General features: G+C 44.1%; 1 protein-coding gene across 1 annotated transcript in view; it reads left to right on the top strand.

Moving 5' to 3' along the window:
• SLX4IP (SLX4 interacting protein) overlaps positions 1-11482 on the top strand; it is a 95630-nt gene extending 84148 nt beyond the window's left edge. Inside the window, 3 exon segments of the mRNA XM_081906602.1 lie at positions 6070-6164; positions 10020-10109; positions 10111-11482. Coding sequence (XP_081762728.1) covers positions 6070-6164; positions 10020-10109; positions 10111-10201 — 276 coding nt within the window. The 3' untranslated portion in view covers positions 10202-11482.
• The last annotated feature ends 12196 nt before the right edge of the window (positions 11483-23678 follow it).

The following is a 23678-nucleotide window of genomic DNA, read 5'->3' as shown; positions in this document are numbered from 1 at the left end:
TGTATGGAAGTGAGAGCTGGACCGTCAAGAAGGCTGATCGCCGAAGAATTGATGCTTTTGAATTATGGTGCTGGAGGAGACTCTTGAGAGTCCCGTGGACTGCAAGAAGATCAAACCTATCCATTCTGAAGGAAATCAGCCCTGAGTGCTCACTGGAAGGACAGATCCTGAAGCTGAGGCTCCAAGACTTTGGCCACCTCATGAGAAGAGAAGACTCCCTGGAAAAGACCCTGATGCTGGGAAAGATGGAGGGCACAAGGAGAGGGGGATGATAGATGACGAGATGGTTGGACAGTGTTCTCAAAGCTACTAACATGTGTTTGACCAAACTGCAGGAGGCAGTGGAAGACAGGAGTGCCTGGCGTGCTGTGGTCTATGGGGTCACGAAGAGTCGGACACGACTAAACAACAACACATTCCAAAACCCAGAATTGAAAAGCTTAGTTCCAAAGGGGGGCACCAGAAACAGACGTTCTTAGAAAGGTGATGTGCAAAGTAGTCAGGGAGCAGCCCCTTCCTTTTCCCTCAAGTGTTATAAAGAGGGCACCAACCTGGCTAGCCCTCAGGTGAGTGCAAGGGACTGGAATTGACAAGGTCTTGAGAATAGTCGTTTTCAGTTTCCTTGTGAATTCCTTCTTGGAAGGTGGAGTATTTGTGCTAGAACTCAAAATGGTGCAGTCTTGGGGAAGCAGGAGTCAGCAACAGGGGCGAAGAACAACAAAATGAGTCACGGCATCTTGAAGGCACCTTGACTATGGCGCAAGCTTTTGACAGATACAATCCTCTACTTCAAGATGCATTAGCAGGAAACTAGGAGGGAGCCATTTAGTTACCGTAGATTACAATGGTTGATCAATCTCATTTCTATGATTCCCCCCGAAGACATATTATTTTATTTATGTTTTTCAGTTGTATACATTTCAATAATTTTACAATCACCTTAACATTTCAAAACTTGACTTCCTTCCCCCTCTTTCTGCGGTTCCTTAAATTTTTTATTATTATTATTTTCTGCATATTCCAAATAACTCAATTTACCCATTTATTCATCTACTTTAAATATATGTTCTTATAAAACAGCAAGTTTTTACAATAACCCTGCCAACTTTCTTACCCGTTTACAGTTTATTTGTAAATATTCAATAAACCGTTCTTTTATTTAAAAGTTTGTGATCTTTCTTTCTTATTTTTCTGGCAAGTTTCGCCATTTCTGCATATTCCATAAGTTTTTGTATCCATCCTTCCTTTGCTGGGTCTTCTGCTTTTTTCCATTTTGGGGCAAGTAGCACTTTTGCCACTATAGTCGCATACATGAATAAATTTCTATATAATTTGGGTAGTTCTGTCCCTATAATTCTCAAATAATGTTCCTATAATGCCCTGTGTTATTATTCATCATTCATATGATTATCAGCACTAGAATGAGATCATAAAGGCCAATCTCTCTCCTTCAGGTGGACAACACCAGCATGAGGACACAAAGACCAGTCTCTCTCCTTCATTGGCCACTATCAACATGAGGTCACAATGGCCAGTCTCTCTCTCTCTCTCCTTCAGGGAGGCAGCATTCTCATGAGGTCACAGTGGCCAGGAGAGGGTCAGAGAAACCAGATCACAGCAGGCTGTGTGTGCAGATGGTAGAGGCAAATATAGCCTGGCACCCCAAATTCAATGGTGAGCCTTCAAAGTCCAGTAGCCATCGCAGGTTGAGGGCAGAGTAGAGAGAAGAGATGGACTCGGCAGCAAATGATGGGGAAAGCAGCAGCTGAACAGCCAAGAGGAGACTACAGTGGTACCTTGGGTTACAGACACTTTAGGTTACAGACGTTTCAGGTTACAGACTCTGCTAACCCAGAAATATTACCTCAGGTTAAGAACTTTGCTTCAGGATGAGAACAGAAATCATGTGGCGGCAGCGGGAGGCCCCATTAGCTAAAGTGGTGCTTCAGGTTAAGAACAGTTTCAGGTTAAGAACGGACCTCCGGAACAAATTAAGTTCTTAACCCAAGGTATCATTGTACAGAAGAAGAGAGGAAGGATAGGAGATAGCACCCAGCACTTGGAGAGGAAGAGAGAAGGTAATTTGGACAGGAGTAGCAATGTTCATCAGATTTCTTATTCTTCTGGTAAGTTTCGCCATTTCTGCATATTCCATAAGTTTTTGTATCCATTCTTCCTTTCCTGGGACTTTCGCTTCTTTCCATTTTGGGGGCAAGTAACATTCTTGCTGCTGTTGTCGCATACATGAATAAGTTTCTATACAGTTTAGGTAGTTCTTTCCCTATAATTTTCCTGTGAATTTCTCAAAGCCTTCCAAACTGGTGGCCACATCTTGTGGCAGTGAATTTCATATGTTAATTCTGTCCTGTGGGAGGAGGTCCTTCCTTTTGTCTCTCTTGAATATTCTGCCAATCAGTTTTAGCAGGTGTCCCCAAACTCTAGTACTATGGATGGTGTTTTCAGACCTGTCAAGTTTCCCTATTTTCCAGGTACCGTCCTGGATTTACAGAAGCCATCCCAGAATGTCCTGCATTTCCTTAGGAAATCCATATTTTCATTGGATAAATATTGCAGCCAAGGAGATAACTATACAACCTTTAGAAGACATCTGAAGACAGCCCTGTATAGGGAAGTTTTTAATGTTTTATTATTTTTTTTTATATGTTGGAAGCTACCCAGAGTGGCTGGGGCAGGGTATAAATTTAATAATAATAATAATAATAATAATAATAATAATAATAATAATGGGATAGGATGTCCATATTTTCATTGAGGAAATTATTTTTCTTCTGTGAAGAATGTGTCCGAGTTCCATTGATTATTTGTTCATCCTTTTCTGCGTCCCCTTTTCGCTCTCGCAGTAACACTATTATTATTATTATTCATTTTTAGATTAAATTTTCTGTTTTACAATTTAAAATACTCATACAGTGTCTAACCTCTGCAGTCATTCTTTCTGCCTGTGATATTTTTCTTTATTTTACTGACTTAAAAAAAAAAAAAGGGATTCCCAGACAGGATGAGAACAGATTTAATCTTCCCTTTTTCATTCAGAAGCTTTGGCATTCCCACAGGAAATAAACAACAGAATTATCAAAAGAGGCTCCTCATCCGTCCTCGCCTGCCAGTCCCCTTCCCACATCTCATCAACTAATTATTAAAGCAGGTATCACCATTAATACTTAAGATATATGAAGTGTCCACTTTTTGTTCCATATATATATATATATATATATATATATATATATATATATATATATATATATATATATATCTGGTGCTATTCCAGCTTCAGGCAACTTAACATTCCTCCTAAAAGCAAAAGGCTCTCTGGTTCCCACAGAGTCGTTCAAAGAATGACTCATATTCCTTATGTTAATTGTTCAGTTCTCAAAATATAGCACTTACAGGGTGTGGCTCTGAGGGGAAAATCTACTATACTTACTGGGCATGTTGAGAAGTGTTTCACATATGCATCATTTTTCCCTTGTTATTTTTCAAAGTTTTAACCCTTTTCCGCCCCCTCTACGGACAAATGCTATAAAGCAAACCAAAAGTCAAAGAGTTCAATCTTTTCCCCTCAGCAACACTTTCCCTGCAGCTAAACTGCAAAGAGGGTTTAGGCCACGAGTTAAAAGGCATGCATGAATCTGGCCTTGCAAGACTCTTCTTCATGTCATCAAGGCACAATGTTATATGACATGGGAGAAGTGTGGCACCTTTTGCTTCAGTGATGCTCTGTGGACCGAGGCCTCCAATTTTTGACCGGCTAGGCAAAAAGGCAAATGGATGCCACACCTTTTCCCCTCAGCAAGATGGTCCAATTTCAAGTATTCAGAAGGGTTGCAGTGAGGAGCGTGACTTTTACAGGAGCAGTGTGTGAGGGATACATAAATAAAATTCTCTTCCGTTCATATATATAGGTTTTAATAATGAAGAGAACAATCACGGTTCTGTGTGCATGTACAAACGTATATATTTATTAAAGTCACTTTGTTGTTGTTTAGTCGTTTAGTTGTGTCCGGCTCTTTGTGACCCCATGGACCAGAGCACGCCAGGCACTCCTGTCTTCCACTGCCTCCCGCAGTTTGGTCAAACTCATGCTGGTAGCTTTGAGAACACTGTCCAACCATCTTGTCCTCTGTCGTCCCCTTCTCCTTGTGCCCTCCATCTTTCCCAACATCAGAGTCTTTTCCAGGGAGTCTTCTCTTCTCATGAGGTGGCCAAAGTATTGGAGCCTCAGCTTCAGGATCTGTCTTTCCAGTGAGCACTCAGGGCTGATTTCCTTCAGAATGGAGAGGTTTGATCTTCTTGCAGTCCTCCAGCACCATAATTCAAAAGCATAATTCAAAATGAAAGTCACTAGCAAAGCTGAATATGATGGATGGATAGACAGAGTTTTGCAAGTCTCTGTATCCCATGTAGTTAATATGGGAGATCATAGGAATCCTTCAGAGAATAACGGAATAGACACGGTTCCATTAACTCTTCAATAACAAGTGACAAAGCAAGCTGCTGTTGTCTGCTACACAGACTCCTGGCATCTGTCACAGTTCGAACCACAGAGACATCAAATATTTGCCAGCAATTTCTTCAGATGGCTTGGAATCCAGCTCATTGGCCTTGTTTGTTTGTGGTTCAGTTCAGTGGCTCAAAAATGTGTAGCAGGAGATTTCTGCAGGAAAGACCGCCCTTGGCTTAGTGCAATCTGGTGTCCCTTTTCATCTGGAGAGCTGGAAGAGGTAATAACGAATACATGTATAAACTATGGGGGGGGGGGGAATGAGTAAAATGAGTAAACTGGCAAAAATGTAGAAATCTAAATCAAGTAAGTGTTGGAAATGTAAAGAGAATGAAGGTTCTTTTTATCATATGTGGTGGTCTTGTTGTAAGGTTAAGGCTTACTGGGAAATGATATATAATGAAATGAAAAGGATGTTTAAAATAACATCCTTTTGTTAAAAAAAAAAGAAACCAGAAGCTTTTCTTTGGGGAATTATAAGGACAGATCTGCCATCTGCACACACAGCCTGCTGTGATCTGTTTTTTCTGACCCTCTCCTGGCCATTGTGACCTCATGAGGATGCTGCATCCCTGAAGGAGAGGCAGAGAGACTGGCCATTGTGACCTCATGTTGATAGTGGCCAATGAAGGAGTAAGACTTCTCATTGTGTCCTCGTGCTGATGTTGTCCACCTGAAGGAGAGAGATTGGCCTTTATGATTTCATTCTGGTGCTGATAATAATATGAATAATGAATAATAACATAGGGCATTATAGGAACATTATTTGAGAATTATAGGGACAGAACTACCCAAACTGTATAGAAATTTATTCATGTATGCAACTACAGTGGCAAGAATGTTACTTGCCCCAAAATGGAAAGAAGCAGAAGACCCAGCAAAGGAAGAATGGATACAAAAACTTATGGAATATGCAGAAATGGTGAAACTTAACGGAAGAATGAGAAATCAAGATAACAAACTTTTTTTAGAAAAGTATGGAAATGGTTTGTTGACTATTTACAGAAAAATTTTAAACAGATAAGAACATTGGCAGGAGTGTTGCAATAACGTGCAGTTTCAGAAGAGTATATATTTAAAGAAGATGAATAAATGAGCAAATTAAGTTAATTTGGATACGCAGAAGATATTAAAAATAAATTTAAGGAACCACAGAAAGAGGGGGAAGGAAGTCAAGTTTTGAAATGTCAAAATGATTGTAAAATCTGTGAAATGTATAAAGAATACAGTGGTACCTCGGGTTACATACGCTTCAGGTTAGATACACTTCAGGTTACAGACTCCGCTAACCCAGAAATATTACCTCAGGTTAAGAACTTTGCTTCAGGATGAGAACAGAAATCGTGCAGCGGTGGCGCGGCGGCAACGGGAGGCCCCATTAGCTAAAGTGGTGTTTCAGGTTAAGAACAGTTTTAGATTAAGAACAGACCTCCAGAACGAATTAAGTTCTTAACCCGAGGTACCACTGTACATTTATATTGTAATGTTTTGAAAAATGTAGTCTGATGGGTCACCGTTTGAAAGCTTTGCATTACCTTTTGGATTAGGAAGAGGCCCTTCCTCCTGGGACATCTGAATATTTCGGAGAATCTGCGGCAGCTTCCTTGACTCAGCAGGAAAAGCAAAACGCCCTGAAAAAGATGTGAGTGCTCTCCCCTGCTCTCACTCACACACCACATACATGTTTAAGATGGGAATAGGAAACCTGATAGTGCCAAGGCTGCAGCACAGTCCCCAAAGTCCCCACGTCATTCATGCATATGCATGGTTTTTAATAAAAAGCAACTTCCTAGAAATAAACAGCAACGACGAAAAACTGGAACCCACACAGGGTGGGTGGGAAGGAACTGTTTTTCATTCCTACCCTTCCAGCTTTCTCTCACAGTTAATTGATCATGGGGAAAGTTGGGTCTTAGGAAGTCAGGGTGGCGGTCCGATCACCAGTCTAGCTGCCGCATTCTGGATTAGTTGTAATTTCCGGGTCACCTTCAAAGGTAGCCCCAGGTAGAGCGCATTGCAGTTGTCCAAGCGGGAGATAACTAGAGCATGCACCCAGGGCTGTCTTAAGCATATGCGGTGCCAGGGTGCAAAGATCCGCCCAGCATGCCCCCCCCCAGGTTGCCTGGTCCCAGGCGTGCAGGAGGGTGTATCCAGCCGGCCACCTCAGCATCTCGCTGGCTCTGTCACCCCCGAACTTGTGGCGCAGAACCGCCTGCAGCAAAAGAGCCGACCAACGGCCGGGCTCTTCCCCAAACTCAACGCTCGGGCCCCGGACTCTCAGCCTGGCGCCCCTGAGAGCCCAGTGCCCAGGTGCCCTGCACCCCACCCCTTGCACCTATGGGTAAGACGGCCCTGCATGCACCCCTCTGGCGAGATAGTCTGTGAGCAGGTAGGGTCTCAGCCTGCATACCAGATGGAGCTGGTAGACAGCTGCCCTGGACACAGAAATGACCTATAGCATTTGTGTGCTTCTTTATGCTGCCAGGTATATGGGTGCAGTCCTTGGCCCACGTCGTGTTTTGGGGTGCAATGAGAGGTATTCTACCCCCTTGCTTTCTGGAAATGGATATGCTTCCTAACCCATCTGTGAGAGCCATCTGTCTAACATGTAGCAATACATATGATGCATTTATTCAGAATTCAAAGTAGAAATTCATTTTGCAACAGGCAAAATGAAACCCCGTGTCCAAATGAATTGGGCAGGCAGGGCAAAGGTGCTTGTTCCCCTTCGTAAGTTACCAGTTGGCTGGTCAATGTTCCTTTGATCCTTCCCTTGCATTCCCAGAGCTTGCACTGCTTGGGAATTGAATCAGTTCCCAAGGTATAGAATAAAATTTGGGTCCTTTCTCTGTTCGTTTGAAAAGCAGCTGAGGGTCCTCTATGCTTAAGTAATCACTTGGCCAAGGAACATTCCTTTTCTCCTCCGTGCTCTTTACGCCAACCGCAAATATTAGTGTTAGTTGAACTTCAGCCTTCATTATGCTGTGGCCTTTGCACAGAAGACTTACCCCCCACTTTAACTTAGCCTTAAAGCTGAGATTTCCTGACAAAATCCAAGACACTGCCCTCTTCCTTCTGCCTGCGGTTAACAGCCTAGCCTGTTTAAAGTTCATCTGTGCCAGTGGCATGTGCTAGGGGAAAGCATTTGATAGCATGTTGTCTGGGCTTTTCATCTTCCTCATTTTGCCTCCTGAAAGATCACCCAGCTCCTTAACTACATGTTTCCCCAGATAGCCGGGGAACGACTATAACCATGGGCGCATCAGTCTGGAGAAGCGAGGACGTGGGTGGGCTGCAGGAAGCCACATGTAGGTCACTTTGAGGCAGTGGTGTAACGGCGTTTGCTGGTGCCCGGGGCATGCATGGAGCACAGAGGGCTAATGGAGCCAGGTGGGGCCACACTGCATTGCCTGCCCATCCACGCAGGGAGGAGCCTGGCCAGCCGGCATGGCTCTTGGGGGGCAAATCCCCCCCCCCAACGCCTGTAGAGAGGAGGGCCAGGCTGGGGTTGCCCCATGCCTGCCTCCCTCTGTCTGAACTCGTTCACCATCCGAGTGACGAGTGAGCAAGGGCTAGCCGAGTGGTTGTTCAGCGAGAGGGCCAGGGATGCTGTGGCAAGGCCAGGCCGGGCTCCAGGGCCCAAAGACCCCGGTGTCAGGCAGGGTGGGACTTTTTCAAAAGGTTTTGCTCCACACAACAGTAGGGATACATCTGATAGTGAAGAGAATATGGCCAGCGGGGAAGTAGGATGGAAATCCAGTTGATTCTCAGTCTCTTGGCTTCAAGTTTTTTTGTTTCCAGAGGATTGACTAAGTAGTTTATGGGCTGCCCATCCTCATCTGTTCAATTGGAGGCAGCAGGTCCCTGGATGTAAAGGAAAGCATATGTGGATCTACCTCCATTGGAATGAATCAGCCAACCCATAGGGGCACATGGATTCAGCATGGGAATCACAACACTTCCATACCTCTGCTAAATGTTTATTTGAAAGATTTTCACCCTGGTCCAAAAATCAACAAGGTGCTTTATGATCACCTAAAATGCATATCAAAAGGGACACGGGTGGCGCTGTGGGTTAAACTACAGAGCCTAGGACTTGCCAATCAGAAGGTTGGTGGTTCGAATCCCCGCGATGGAGTGAGCTCCTGTTGCTCGGTCCCTGCTCCTGCCAACCTAGCAGTTTGAAAGCACACCAAGGTGCAAGTAGATGAATAGGTACCGCTCTGGCGGGAAGGTAAACGGTGTTTCCGTGCGCTGCTCTGGTTCACCAGAAGCAGTTTAGTCATGCTGGCCACATGACCCGGAAGCTGTACGCCGGCTCCCTCGGCCAATAAAGCGAGATGAGCGCCACAACCCCAGAGTCGGCCACGACTGGACCTAATGGTCAGGGGTCCCTTTACCTTTACCTTTAAAATGCATATCAACATAAAACCAAGGCAGAGAAAACAGAAACATGCATAGTATTTAAATTAAGGATGCACACCAGCATAACAGAAAATCTAAAAGTGGCAAGCATTGGCCCAAACCTCAAGTAATGTGGCGAGTTGTGAAAATATGGAGGTTTGGTCATCAAATTTTATGGGTCTGTGGCCTTCCGTGCCCCAATTTTTCAGACTCTCCCTCTCTGGAATCCATAAATGAAATGGACCAGTTCCTAGGACTCCCAGAATCATCCCTCTCACCTGTTCTTGGCCCCAATCTTACCTGGATATAGTAGCTTCCATAGTCTTGGAAAGTGCTGCAAAGATGTATCAAGTCTGCAAGGAAACATGGGAAATGTACTTCCCAAACAACATTCCTCGATCCAGGATTACCAACGTCCTGCCCTCTAGATGTTGTGGACTACATCTCCCTTTGGCCATACTGGCACTGAAGGGAGTTGGAGTCTAAAACATCTGGAAGATGTTTTGGCTACCCATCCTCTGCTGCCATGAGCATCCAGAAGATGTTCGTCACCATCATTCCCCCAGAATCATTTTCCAGTGTGGACTGGGAAGGGAGGGTTCTCTCTAATATTAAATCACAGGACTGAGAATTGTGTGCTGTGTTCATCTGCTATAGTCTAGCGTCCGCTGTGTTAATGAAAACGGCATACAATTTGTGCAAGCCGAAAAGTCTAGAATCCCTCTCTGGGCACCTACGTCTTTTTCTTGTTTTTTTATTTATTTTCCTGAAAACATTGTCTTTCAGTGGGGAAGGATGTGAAGACAACGTGCATTGTGGGTTGTAACATCTGGATAAAATTCCACCCTGCCCTGTGGATTTGGACCCGAAGCCCTGCACAACTCATTCTTTCGTAAATTCCCCCATTGCAGACGGCGGCTGCTTGATCTTACCCATACTGGGCAAGCCGTAGGTGTTTGCCAAGACAATAAGCAGGCTTGTCATTGACAAAAGCCGATCCTCCCGTAGCCTTCCTGAATTCGTAGAAAGAGCAAAGCTGCTGCGAGCTACGCATTATTAAAGAAAAATATATCTTTTCTAAAATTCTTATTAGAGTGAAGAGGACCAAAACAAAGAAAGCTGACGAGAGCAAGCAGCCCAGCAAGGACACCATGAAAGTGTATCTTGGCTCTCTGCACTCAGACAGGGAGTAGGAAGAATGCATCTCCAGCTCCTTCCGATGCTCAGCCCGAAGCAAAAAACGTAGGCGTGGAGCTCGACCAAAGGATTGCATAAATACAGCTGAGAGCAGCTTGGGGCTTCCTGTTTCAGAATGGGACAAGTGATGTGAATTGGAGACAGCCGAGCCGTGCAGCCAGCCAGCAAAAACTTCATTTTGCGGCGTGGTTAGACAGGGCTTCGACGCAGGAACCCTCGGCGGTGCTGTGAGTCAGCAGCCCTGCCGCATCCAAACCAAAGTCAAAGGGTGACTGAAACGACTGCTGTCCTGTCCTGCAGGAGCAATAAGGTTGTCTCCGAGGCAGGATCACTCTGTTCCCAGACTTGCAGTCGTGCTGGTTGTCCGGGGACATCTTTCAGAGAAGTTCCCCCCACCCCCAAATCCCACATTGTTTTTTCTACACGAGGCTTTGGCAGGAACCGAGTCTGATGGAGAGTTGCTTACTCGAAGAAAAAGCCTTCCTGAGAGACTTGTTTTTATGAGAAATACGACGGGGCCCATCATGCAGACAAACCAAAACCGACTGCAGTCACCAAAGAATAACGCTTAACCCCTCATATGCCAAGCTTGCAGAGAGACTCATTCAGTTTGTGTGTGTGTGTGTGTGTTTTGACTGGGAATTGCGGGGGTTGTGGGTTGGGGGAAAGGCAATTCTAAAAGCAAGCCACAGAAAAAGTTCCCCAAATTTAAAGCTATCATGATTCTGTCTTCTGCCAGGGCCATAGTTAATATATATTGGTTTCTTGGGGGGCTTGCTAAGTACCTGCAAGTATCATCTAAATGGGCATTTCTCCTGAATTTTCTTAAGGTTTCAGATCCTTGACATCACTGAAATGTAACAAGAAACAAGTTGCATATATCATTGTATTCTACACCTGGTAGTGATCTATGACAGGTAATTGGAGAAGTGAATTTTGATCTGTTTTTGGCTTCCCTCAAATACCCTTCTTCATTTTGTCATGAATCCATTATGGGCCTTTATCTGCTGCAGTTGTTTACAGCCTAATTGTCATCGTTTACTTCCATGGGAATCAAACTGGGATTTAGGTTCTTTTGCCCCTATTTCTCTCGGCCTTATTCCTGTTTTTTTGTATAGCTTTTAATATGCAAAAGCCATTTAGAAGAAATAGAGTGTGCTGAATGGAATATATTTCCCCAACCAGCAGGTTGGGAAGAGAGAGAGGCAGAAAGGATAGAATTAAGCCCACCTCTGTATCTCAAATCCACTTAAATTTGTTTGGAGCTGAACCTCTATTATTGGATTATTATAAGATTTACTATTCACTTGACTCACTTTTCTTTCTCCGTTGCAATAAATGTTTACGAGGACATTAAAACTGCATCAGAATTGTTTTAAGGAGGCTTGAGATCTAAGAGCTCACAAAACTAGTAGTGCAATTGATCAGGAAGACAATACACCCATTTTCTTTACTTCTCTGTTGCACGTTTGCCCCCATTTTTATGCTTGCGAAAACTGCCAAAAGGATCTGATTGGTCCAAGATCATCTAGTAAAGTTTCATGGAAAGTGGAGATTCAAACTGCTGTGATATTCCACTCATATCACTGCCCTGGTGCAGTGATTGGTGTACTCAGCTGTTTCCACTGTTGGTTGCCTATGGGCTTCATGAAAGGTGGCAGACGATTGCTTGTATGTGAGCTAGGCAGTCGCTTCATTCCACAATTTGCTTTCAATTCTCTCTTTTTAATATATATTTTTTATTAAATTTTCTGTTTTACAATTTAGAATACTCATTTTTGACCAAACTTAAGATATCAATGCCTTTCCTTCTTCTCCTTCCATGGTTCATTTTGCATAACATAAATCCCTGCATGTTTTATATAAACCACACCTTTCAATATTCCAGTATTACATCCATCAAAACTTACCTAAACTGTTGAATTTATCTTAATGACGCCAACATTTTCAAGTGTACACAATTTGCCTCCATATATTCAATAAACATTTTCCAGCCTTTAAACGTATGTTCTTCTTGTTCTCTTAGTCTATATGTTAGGTCCACAAGTTGCGCATATTTCATCAGTTTGAGTCAGGCTTCCACAAACTCGGCCCTCCAGATGTTTTTGGCCTACAATTCCCATGATCCCTAGCTAGCAGGACCAGTGGTCAGGGATGATGGGAATTGTAGTCTCAAAACATCTGGAGGGCCAAGTTTGAGGAAGCCTGGTTTAAGTTGTCGTTCTTCTGTAGTTGGAACCTCGCTCATTTCTATTTTTGGGCTAACAAAACACGGGCCGCAGTAGTGACTTACATAAATAACCTTTTTTGACACCTAGGAATTTCCATCTGAATTATCCCCAACAGAAAGGAGTCTGGTTTTTCCCCGAAAAGTGCTTTTAAACATTTTTTTCCAATTCATTATAAATTATTTCGCAATACTCTTTTACCCTTTTACAGGTCCGCCACATATGAAAGAACATACCCTCAACCTCATTGCATCTCCAATACTTATCTGATTCAGTCTTATACATCTTAGAAAGGCTACTCGGAGTTAGGTACCATCTGTAAACCATTTTCAGGTAGTTCTCCTTCAAGGAATAACATGCTGTTTTCTTTTTTCTACCTTTTGTGTCTTGCCCCATGGGGCAAAGAGCTGTTTCAGAAAGTGATTTCAGCTGAGAAAAACTGTGCAGAAGAAAGGATAGAACCCCCCCCCCCCTCCCCTTCTTCCAGCATTGTGATCCTGGTCAGAAAATGTTCTGTTTAAGAAACCTCGTTGGATCTCTCAATGGCTAGCTCGCCTTGTTTGGCTCTAAATTACAACAGTAATCTTCTTTTATTTTTCAAAAAGTTAAGTAGGCATGCAGTGACTTGCGCATAGGAAATCGCCCTGTTCTTTTTTGTTTTCTTAAAAAAAAAATTAAAAATCATTTTTTGTCCATTAAGAGATTCTCTCCCCGCTTTGTCAAGACTCATTTACTAGATTTATTCTATGAGTCTTAGCATGTTTCAGCAAGTAGGGCCCAAACATCACAGCTTTAGTTTCTTAAATACTTGAAATCCTTTCCTTGTATAAGGAGGAGGGGGAAACTCAGTACTCCGTTTAAACAATTACAGAAGGAAAGTTTATGATCTCATGTAGTGTGTATAGTATATTAGTAGACTGAATGGGTCTGTGGGTATATCTGAATTTTCTTTCTTGGGGGAATACCCTTTTAATCAAATTTCCCCTTAATTGAATAGTGAATAGAATGAAATGCTCCTGTTTTTCATCATGAAGTTTAAGAAAGGGCACACATCAGTAAAGGATATCATGGATGTTGTGTAGAACCACCAGGTACTACACCATTCTTGGTCTTCTTCTTTTTTGGTGATCACTCGCAGCCGAGTAAGATTGTCTTCCATAAACATGGTTTTAACAGTGAGTCCGTAAGTGACTGTGGAGGCCAATTCTGGATCCACACGCCCTTCCACAGTGGGGACATTGGTTTCCGGGCGGGAGTTGATCATGGTGTGGATTTGCCAAGCGTGCCTTCCTCCTAGCACGTTTCTCCCTTGCATCCTGAGTTTGAGTGTCTTCAAAGCCCATGACACCTTTGGTAAAGGCTGTTCTCCAACTGGAGCTCTCGCACGCCAGTGTTTCCCAGTTGTCAGTGTTTATACTACATTTTTTTAGATCTGCCTTGAGACAGTCTTTAAACCTCTTTTGTTGACCACCAGCATTACGCTTTCCATTTTTAAGTTCGGAATAGAGTAGTTGCTTTGGAAGACGACCATCAGGCATCCACACAACATGACCAGTCCAACGAAGTTGATGTCGAAGAATCATGGCTTCGACACTGGTGATCTTTGCTTCTTCCAAAACACTGGTATTAGTTTGCCTGTCTTCCCAGGTGATGTGTAAAAAATTTTGGAGACACCATTGATGGAATCTTTCGAGGAGTTGGAGATGGTGTTTATCTACTTGCACTTTGAGGTGCTTTCGAACTGCTAGGTTGGCAGGAGCTGGGGCAGAGCAACAAGAGCTCACCCCGTCGCAGGGATTCGAACTGCTGACCTTCCGATCAGCAAGCCCAAGTGGCTCAGTAGTTTAGACCACAGCGCAACCTTCTCTCTTAGCTGTAGTCTAACCACATCTAGAGGGCTGCATTCTGATCTAGAGAGACGGGGCCATTTCTTAGGGACAGAGACTGCCGTGACTTGGAAATCTTGCTTGAGGGAAGTGTGGCATTGATGACGGTTATCTTCAGCGAAAGGGGATGAAGGTTTGTTTTAGTGAGATCATGTGGAAAGGATCTTATGGCAGGTGTGTTTGCAGAGCTGAGTGCGCTGGGAGCGCAAATGAGTTGAGTGGATGAGTGCAGTTTTGGGTTGCTGAGGGAGGGGCTGTGGCCATAACAGCGAATGTAGCCTGGAAACTTGGATATAACTGAGTGGGTGTCTTGCACAAATTAGCAGGGAGTGTTACTTCATGGCTGTTGGTTCTGATATTTCCACACCAGGAGTGTCCAAGAACGAAGATTTTATTACACTGGGGGGTCAGTGCATTGTGAACTTCGATTTAGTCTTCCAGTGCAAACATTCATTTGGATCTCAGTATAGGCTTATAGACAGCAATTGTTCTCTGAGGCATCTGTGGTGCTCTTAAAACACAGATTAGCAACATATATCAAGGGGGGAGGAATTGTGAAGGAGAAGGAAAGTTTTCTGCGGAGGCTGAACAGTAGGTTTAAATGACCTTTTAAAAAAATAATATAGTACCATCTCACTGCAAAGAACTGAACAATGGAAGATAGTAATTAATTATCCTAGCATACCAGGTCTGAAAGAACAGTATTTATGAAGGACTACATAAGGGTGGCGCTGTGTGTTAAACCACAGAGCCTAGGGCTTGCCGATCAGAAGGTCAGCAGTTCGAATCCCCGTGACGGGGTGAGCTCCCGTTGCTCGGTCCCTGCTCCTGCCAACCTAGCAGTTCGAAAGCTCTTCAAAGTGTAAGTAGATAAATAGGTACCGCTCCAGCGGGAAGGTAAATGGCGTTTCCGTGCACTGCTCTGGTTCGCCAGAAGCAGCTTAGTCATGCTTGCCACATGATCCGGAAGCTGTACGCCGGCTCCCTCGGCCAATAAAGCGAGATGAGCATTGCAACCGCAGAGTCATCCGCGACTGGACCTAACGGCCAGGGGTCCCTTTACTTTTTACACATGTAATACTTGTAAGATGTAACAAAGGCACTGTTTGTAAGGAGGAAAATGTGGTCAGCTGCAGGAATGATGTAACGGAGATTGACAGATAACAACTGAAAACTAAATAACAAATGATGCAGCTATGGGATGAAATGATGGACTTATGTTTGCAACAGGCACAGGAAACCTGATTTTAAGAAATTGTATTAAAGTAATTAGGTTGGATTTGTAATAAGTTGGAAAATTAATAAAAATAATTGGGGGGGTAGTGGAACAAGTAGGAGTTAAAGTTCGCCCCCTGTGAACCTATTTCCTTAAACTTGTAGTTCTGTCAAACAGTTCATGTCTATTTTTAGAATGCTTTTAAATTATTTTTAGAATGTATATAATTGTACTTTAGAATGTATATAATTGTTTGAGTGCTATGTTTCCTGCCCTGGGCTCTTTTGGGAAGAAGGGTGAGATATAAATACTAGTTGTTGTTGTTTGTTTTCATTGGGGCTTATTGAAAGGACCATTCTGGCTTATTCTACCCCTAATCTGTGAAGCATATTTTTTTGTGTGGCAGTAACGTTTGCTACACTTTGTGATGGCTAGCAATATTATTACAGACACCCCCCTCTCTTTTTTCTTTTTTTGTCCAACGGGATTTGCATATATGACATGAGATTTTTTTTAATACATAAGACACATTTAATTGTATCTAATAGCAGATATAAGGGACGAGGGTGGCGCTGTGGGTTAAACCACAGAGCCTAGGACTTGTCAATCAGAAGGTCGGCAGTTTGAATCCCCGCAACAGGGTGAGCTCCTGTTGCTCGGTCCCTGCTCCTGCCAACCTAGCAGTTTGAAAGCACCTCAAAGTGCAAGTAGATAAATAGGTACTACTCCAGCGGGAAGGTAAACGGCGTTTCCGTGTGCTGCTCTGGTTTGCCAGAAGCGGCTTAGTCATGCTGGCCACATGACCCAGAAGCTGTACACCGGCTCCCTCGGCCAATAAAGCGAGATGAGCACTGCAATCCTAGAGTCATCCGCGACTGGACCTAATGGTCAGGGGTCCCTTTACCTTTACCTTTCAATAGCAGATATGGAAAGTTCTAATGATATTGCTGATCAGAGGCACTCCCCAAAAATAATCTTACGTGGCCTGAAATTGTGTTTGTGTGTTAGGAGACTCACCCCTCTATGAACAAATCAGCGTGTCATATCTGGTCCATTTCAGAAAGGTTTACATAGTTATGTGCCATTTCAGTTTACGGGTTACATTTTTCTGGGCTCTGCAGTCTCCTCTTCCTAATCTGGTCTGGTTTGTCCCTACCTGCTTGATTTAGTTCAGGAGATAAATTTTGAGTTGTGCCAGTGGCCCATTGGGCCTAATTTTAAATGTACACCCAGTGCCTGGATAATTAAAGGTGATTTCCAGAAGTTAATGTGGGGTTTTTGAAAAGCGTGGGAAGGAGATCCAGTTCTTAGTATTGTCTCCCAACTGAGACTTATTGGAGCTTATTATGCTTCTATTCGTCTCCTTAGTGAATGTGTGGGGTTTTGTGTCATTGTCACTTGTGTGGGTTCTCTTTCAATTCACTTGTTGTATTTCCTTGGTGGTGAGACAGGTGGCCAAGGGTGTGGTTGATTGTCTTTGGTTGGCTGTAATGTGTGAGAGGGTGGGTTTTGGGGTCAGGTCAGCCATATTGATTCTTATGCTATTGTTGTTGTCTTGTTGGGCTGTGTAAACGATAACAGGGAACCATACTGGGGTGAAGGTGCCTTCTTCTATTTGTCCCCATGTCAGTTTCAGTTTATTGGTTAGGGTGTTTTTTTCTAGTAAGGCTGTTTCCCATACAATTCCATACCATTGATCCATATTTACTCCTGACAGGTCTCTCTAGTGCTGGCAATGATGTTTCTGGCTGCTGAGACTAGGTGGGTTATGAGCTTTTTATGATGTGAGTGGGCATTATTATCTTGGAAGCTGTTCAGTAGGGCCAGTTCTGGGGTGACTTCTAATACTCGCTTAGTTATTTTGCATATTTCTTGTGGGACTGATTTCCAGAAGAGTTGGATTTGGGGACATTCCCACCACATGTGGAGGTATGTGAAGGCCAGACAAATTACTTTGATGGCTGAGACAGGAAATCCTAGAAGCATTCCCTTCCTTCCCATCCCTAACAAAGGAGGGAGGGAATTATAGTAACGCTAATACATTAGGCATGTAATGAATTTGCTGCCTTTTCAGGAAACCCCAAATCAGCTGCCTAAAGCTGATTATAGTGGATGTGACCTGTGCCTAAACACTTGTCCTGTATGTAAAAAAGGTAAAAAGGACCCCTGTACAGTTTGTTGTTGTTTAGTCGTGTCCGACTCTTCGTGACCCCATGGACCAGAGCACGCCAGGCACTTCTGTCTTCCACTGTCTCCCGCAGTTTGGTCAGACTCATGTTTGTAGCTTCGAAGACACTATCCAACCATCTCGTCCTCTGTCGTCCCCTTCTCCTTGTGCCCTCCATCCTGTACAGTTAAGTCCAGTCAAAGATGACTATGGGGTTGTGGCACTCATCTCACTTTCAGGCCAAGGGAGCCAGAGTTTGTCCACAGACAGGTTTCTGGGTCATGTGGCCAGCATGACTAAACCGCTTCTGGAGCAACAGAACACCATGATGGAAACCAGAGCTCACGGAAACACCATTTACCTTCCCATCACAGTGGTACCTATTTATCTACTTGCACTGGTGTGCTTTCAAACTGCTAGGTTGTCTGAAGCTGGAACAGAGCAATGGGAGCTCACCCCATTGCATGGATTTGAACTGCTGACCTTCTAATCAGAGGCTTGCTTGTATAATACAGTTTTGTCCTGTATTTCAGGCCTTCTCTCTCTCTCTCTCTCTCTCTCTCTCTCTCTCTCTCTCTCTCTCTCTCTGCCAAGTTAGGCATCCTCTCCAAATGCATATGTTTGAAAGGGTGTGTGAAATGTCCTATATTTAAGCTCCGAGTGGCCAAGCACAGACAAGGGCTACAAATTCATGTTTATGTGCCTGTGCGACAAATTCCAGAGGGGCCACCCTATAAGGTTGCAACAGATTGTAATGGATTGCTTTGAATTCACTTCGGCACCCAGATGAAAAAGAAAAAAAATCACCCCCCAAAGGCCCCGCCTGGCCCTGTCCTGTACTTTGCCAGAAGAAAGGTGGCAGCCCTAATTGGAGCAAGAGAGTGGAAAAATCTAATTACAGAATTTTGAGAAAATGAAGTCCAAGGTACGAGATTGGCTTCATTACTATCAAATAACGGAAGTGTTCAAACAAGACAGGAAAATTGGCTTCCAGGTGGAGAGATCAAAATTAGAAACAGAACTGTTAGAACCCAATACTAAGAATTTGTCAAGAATGTACAACCTGCTGTTGAAATGGAATACACTAGATGAGACAGTTAAACCAGCTATGATTAAGTGGGCACAAGACATTGGTCATGATATTATGTTTGCTGACTGGGAACAGTTATGGACCACCGGCATAAAATTTACGGCATGTAATGCCTTAAGAGAAAATATTATGAAAATGATTTACAGGTGGTACATGACCCCAGTCAAGCTTGCAAAAAATTTATCATCTGCCCAATAATAAATGTTGGAAATGTAATGAGACGGAAGGTACCTTCTACCACCTTTGGTGGACTTGCCCGAGGATTAAGGCCTTCTGGGAAATGATTTATAACGAAATTAAGAAGGTGCTTAAATGTACTTTTCATAAGAAACCAGAGGCATTTCTCCTGGGCATAGTCGGCCAACTGGTGCCTAAGAAGGACAGGACGTTTTTTTATGTATGCCACCACAGCAGCAAGGATTCTCTTAGCAAAGTATTGGAAGACACAAGAACTACCCACATTGGAAGAATGGCAGACGAAGGTGATTGACTATATGGGACTTGCGGAGATGACCGGCAGAATCCGTGACCAAGAAAAAGAGACGGTGGAAGAAGACTGGAAGAAATTTCAAGTATATCTTAAGAACTGTTGTAAAATTGAAGAGTGCTAAAATGTCAAGGGAAAAGAAAATATTGAATTATAGCTACAATTGATTAAGTATGAGAAGAAGCTAAAAAAGAAAATAAGTAACTAGACAATTGGTGTGAGGAGTTGTTGAAAAAATCTCAAAATAGGGATGCAGAAAAGGGGAGGTAAGGGGAAGTCTGGGAAGTAAGGTTTATGAAAATGAGGTTTGAAATTATACATGTTTATATGTTTTGTTTGTTTATGTATGGTGTCTTGTTTTGTCTTTAAATCTGTGTTGAAAAAACCAATAAAAAATTATATAAAAAAAGAAAAGAAAAGAAAGGTGGCAGCCCTAGTCTAAATGATAGCATGAACTGCTATTAAATGTGGTTATCCCTCGTTTGCGGGAAGGGCAGCAGAAAAAGCATGTTGTATCGATAGCTGTGTTGTAGAACATGGATGATCTGGAAGCAGCATGGCAGTGTCTGCTTCCCTCCTAACCTCTGATTTGGCAACCCTTTCAGTCTGCTCTTAGGAAAGAATGAGGCTTGACAATGGAAGGCAGACAAAGCCTCAACCTTCAAAATAATTTTGCTTCCAATTTGTTACCATCACAGCAGCCCCCTTGCTTGCATTAAAGGTGGAGATCAAGGCCCACAGAGAGAAGCAGCAACTAAGCGCCCATCCCTGGCAGAAGGATAACAACTTGGGTGAATGGCGTTTGTTGGATCTTTGCACAAATGGTACAAAGAGAGTTTCCCCACCCACCCCAAAACCACAAAGAATGAAAAGGGTCTGGGCTCAGTTGTTCTAAAGCTCATGTTCAGCAACAGGATTTTTAAGCAAGCCCTGGGGTAGCCATTCTCAACCTTGGACTCTTGGCACAGGTTCTGGTTATTCGGTGATGAAAGAAATGGCCTCTGCGCATGCTCGCAGGCACATCTTGCTCAAGTTCTAAAGCTGATGCTGAAACCTGGTTTGAGCACTTCATCAAACCTAAGACACTTCTCCTGAGAATTAGGACATAGTAGGACATCTCCTTATTTGGGGAATATTTAAATTGCATCTGCCTGTTTTTCGGTGCACTGAGTTGCTGCTTTATGCAACTTGGTTCCTATAAGCCTGAAAATCTTTCTGTGTCCTTAAACATTTGCATCACACTGTTTCAGATCCACGAAGAAGGTTCCACGTGGAGAGTTTTCTGCCAGCGACTGCCCTGTGAAAGTTGCAGGGCTGAGGAATGGCTAGCATGTTGGGTGATCTGCTTTCTTTCATTTTGTCACTTTCTATTTGTCCTACCATTTATGCCCGCACAGAGCCCTCCGCTTTGGCTGGGAGCCTCCACTGAGCATGCAAGGGAGGCAGATCTGAGATTGCCGTATTTGGCTCTAGTATAAATATTGCCCGCTTGGGTAGGTGAGTTTTGGTCAGGAAGGAACGGGCTGGATTTCACAAGAACAAAGTTGACAGAAAACAAATTTGTTTATGAAGTAACTCTAGAAGCAAACTTTTTCCAGCCTCCAGCTGACTCATTATCCGAAGCACAAACATTCATTATTCTGTGTGAGGCCTCTCTCTGACAGACAAAAAAGAAAATCTGTGGGTGCCTCTTCCAAACTAGTATACTGTGAAACAGTAAGATGCAATTTCCACTCAGATAAACACAGTCAAGTCTTGTTTCTTAAGCTGAAACATTCTTTGCTTTCCTTTTTGTTTCTGCAGCAGAGGAAACAACGAACCGCAATAGTAGTTTCATATTTCAGAATCCTTTATTTTGAGCTCTCTCCTGCAGCGGTCGAGCAGTTATGTGAATATTCTATCGGTGGTCCCTCCATTATGAATTTGAATTTAAGGCTGCTCTTTGTCTTACGTTCCTTATCTTGTTTATCTTCCAACTGCAGCCCCAACCATCTTGCAGACGGGGAACCGAAGCTAATTTACTTGGCCCAATAACCACATCTGCAGTTGGGATGCTGGCTAAGTTCACCAAGCTCAGAAAGAGGCTTTCAAAAGTCCATCTCAAAGCAAAGAGAAGCTCTTCTGCTCCCACATTTCTCCAATTTAATCCGAGCCAGAGAAGAATTCCCAGCTTCCTCTGTAAAAGGAGCAGCCAAAGTTGTGCCTTCCAGGTGTTGTTGGATTACAACTTTCATTGTTCTTATGCTTGGCAATGCTGGCTGGAGCTGATAAAAGCTGTATAGTCTAACAATTAGAGGAGCGGTCAGCAAAGCACGCATGCGCAAATGCTATTTCTGGCGCTCCTTCTGGCATGGAGGAGGCATGCGCAGCTTTCCATTGGCTGCAGGTGTCACAGGCAATCGAAGTCCCAGCTGGGGACGTCGGGAACGGGGGCAAGATGGTGGGGTGGGAGCAGGAACAGGAATCCAGAAGCCAGGAGTCAGAAAGCCAAGAGTCCAAGGGTCAGAGAGCCGGGAGTCAAGAAGCCAAGGGTCCGAGGGTCAGGAAGCCAGGAGTCACAAAGTCAAGGGTCCGAGAATCAAAGAAGCAAGGAGTCACAAAGTCAGGGGTCCGAGGATCAAGAACCAAGGAGTCAAACGCAGCAAGGCAGGGAACGTGTTGCTGTGGCAAAGAGCCGAAGGGAAAATGCTGACCGCATATCCCTTCCCGGCTCTTGCCACCAGGTGCTGTAAGTTACCAATCGGCCTCACCTGTCTGGCCACGCCTTGCCTCTTCAGAACAAACTTAAGAAGGCCCCAGTCCTGCAGAGTCCTGTTGGTCACAGGGCCTGGCTCCTGCACGCACACCCAACAGCAGGAGCTGGCCAGCATCACACCTGCTCTGCTCCGTGCTGGTTTAGCGCGGCGCATGGGAGCCGATTGAGCAGGGGGCAGGGGTCACTGAGCGGGCAGCGGTGGGCCATGGGCCAGTTAAACGACCCCCATGGGCCCCTTGTGGCCCATGGGCCTTAGGTTGCCGACCCCTGAACTAGAGGGCCACAGCTTGGTTACTCCTGCCACCTTCACTATGCCTTCTAGTTCCTTAACTTCTTATTTTTGATAATATTTTTTATTAGTTTTCAATTACAGTACAATAATAGCCTCATTATAACAATGCCAAATTATAATACAATTACTAATACCAATCATTCAGATACCAAGTTATATAATTTAGGTGCCCCCCCCCCATGTGCTAGAATTGATGTTTTGATGATTTTCTTTATTTTTGCGTTCCAAAGTTTTATTAATTTCAATTACACTCCAGTCAAGATAATCCATTAAACGACAACTGCAATATTAACAGCTTCCATTTGTGTTGACACGTTAAATGATTTATGAAACTGCAAGTGAGGCACTCAATCTATATATCCTTATATTCTTCCTGTGTGTGGCAATTATTCTGTCCATGATGTTTCTTCCACCTAGTGCCTTAACTTCAAAGCTTTCTTCCAGCCACAAAACACATCACTTTCAGTGGCTTTTCTAACTGGCATGCTTCTAGTGGGCTCGGAGGGCTTCACGAAGGGGGTCTTGAAGGCCTGGGTGGGCATTTTCCCCATCCCATTGTAGGATGGTTTTATAAAAAATAATCCAAGATGTTCTGGAGAAACAGGAGGACCCTGGATCATTTTGGAGCTAGTCTAAGGTGAGTTAGGGAGATATCACCTCTCTTCAGCTTGTATCCACCCCTGCTGGGCACCGTTGTCTCTCATATTTATTTGCCATCTTGTGTCTGCAGCTGGCAATTCTCAAAGGGAGCCTTCTTTTCAAGGGAAATGTGCTGAGAAGGCTTGACTTCAGGTGCTCTACCAAAGCCTTCCTACCCACCCAGAGAGAGGCATAGACCCCGAAGGTCAGAAATGATCTACAGATATCCCTAGAGGTAGAGACAAATGGCAGGTCCAGTTTTCAGCTTCCTAAGTGAGTGGCTGGGTGGCGTTGTGGGTTAAACCACAGAGCCTAGGACATGCCAATCAGAAGGTCAGCGGCTCGAATCCCCACAACGGGGTAAGCTCCAGTTGCTCGGTCCCAGCTCCTGCCAACCTAGCAGTTCGAAAGCACGTCAAAGTGCAAGTAGATAAATAGGTACCGCTCCGGCGGGGAGGTAAACAACGTTTCCATGCGCTGGTCTGGTTTGCCAGAAGTGGCTTAGTCATGCTGGCCACATGACCCAGAAGCTGTATGCCAGCTCCCTCGGCCAATAAAGCGAGATGAGCGCCGCAACCCCAGAGTCGGCCACGACTGGACCTAATGGTCAGGGGTCCCTTTACCTTTACTGTGTGGAGCAATCCCAGACTTCCATTAGGGAAAACCTCCACTTTATAGGGAGGAGAGAGATGTAAGAAGTGGTGCACATGGGCTTTTAATGCCTCGTTGCCATCTGGGATGCCATGAGCCTGTCACACCAGCATAAGAGACTTTGCTGCTCTTCAGCTCAGCATT

The sequence above is a fragment of the Podarcis melisellensis genome (assembly GCF_964234715.1).
Source record: "Podarcis melisellensis genome assembly, chromosome: 3".
In the NCBI taxonomy this organism is placed as follows: Eukaryota; Metazoa; Chordata; class Lepidosauria; order Squamata; family Lacertidae; genus Podarcis; species Podarcis melisellensis.
Note: the sequence above shows the minus strand (reverse complement) of the source record. Positions and strands in the feature narration are given on the sequence as shown.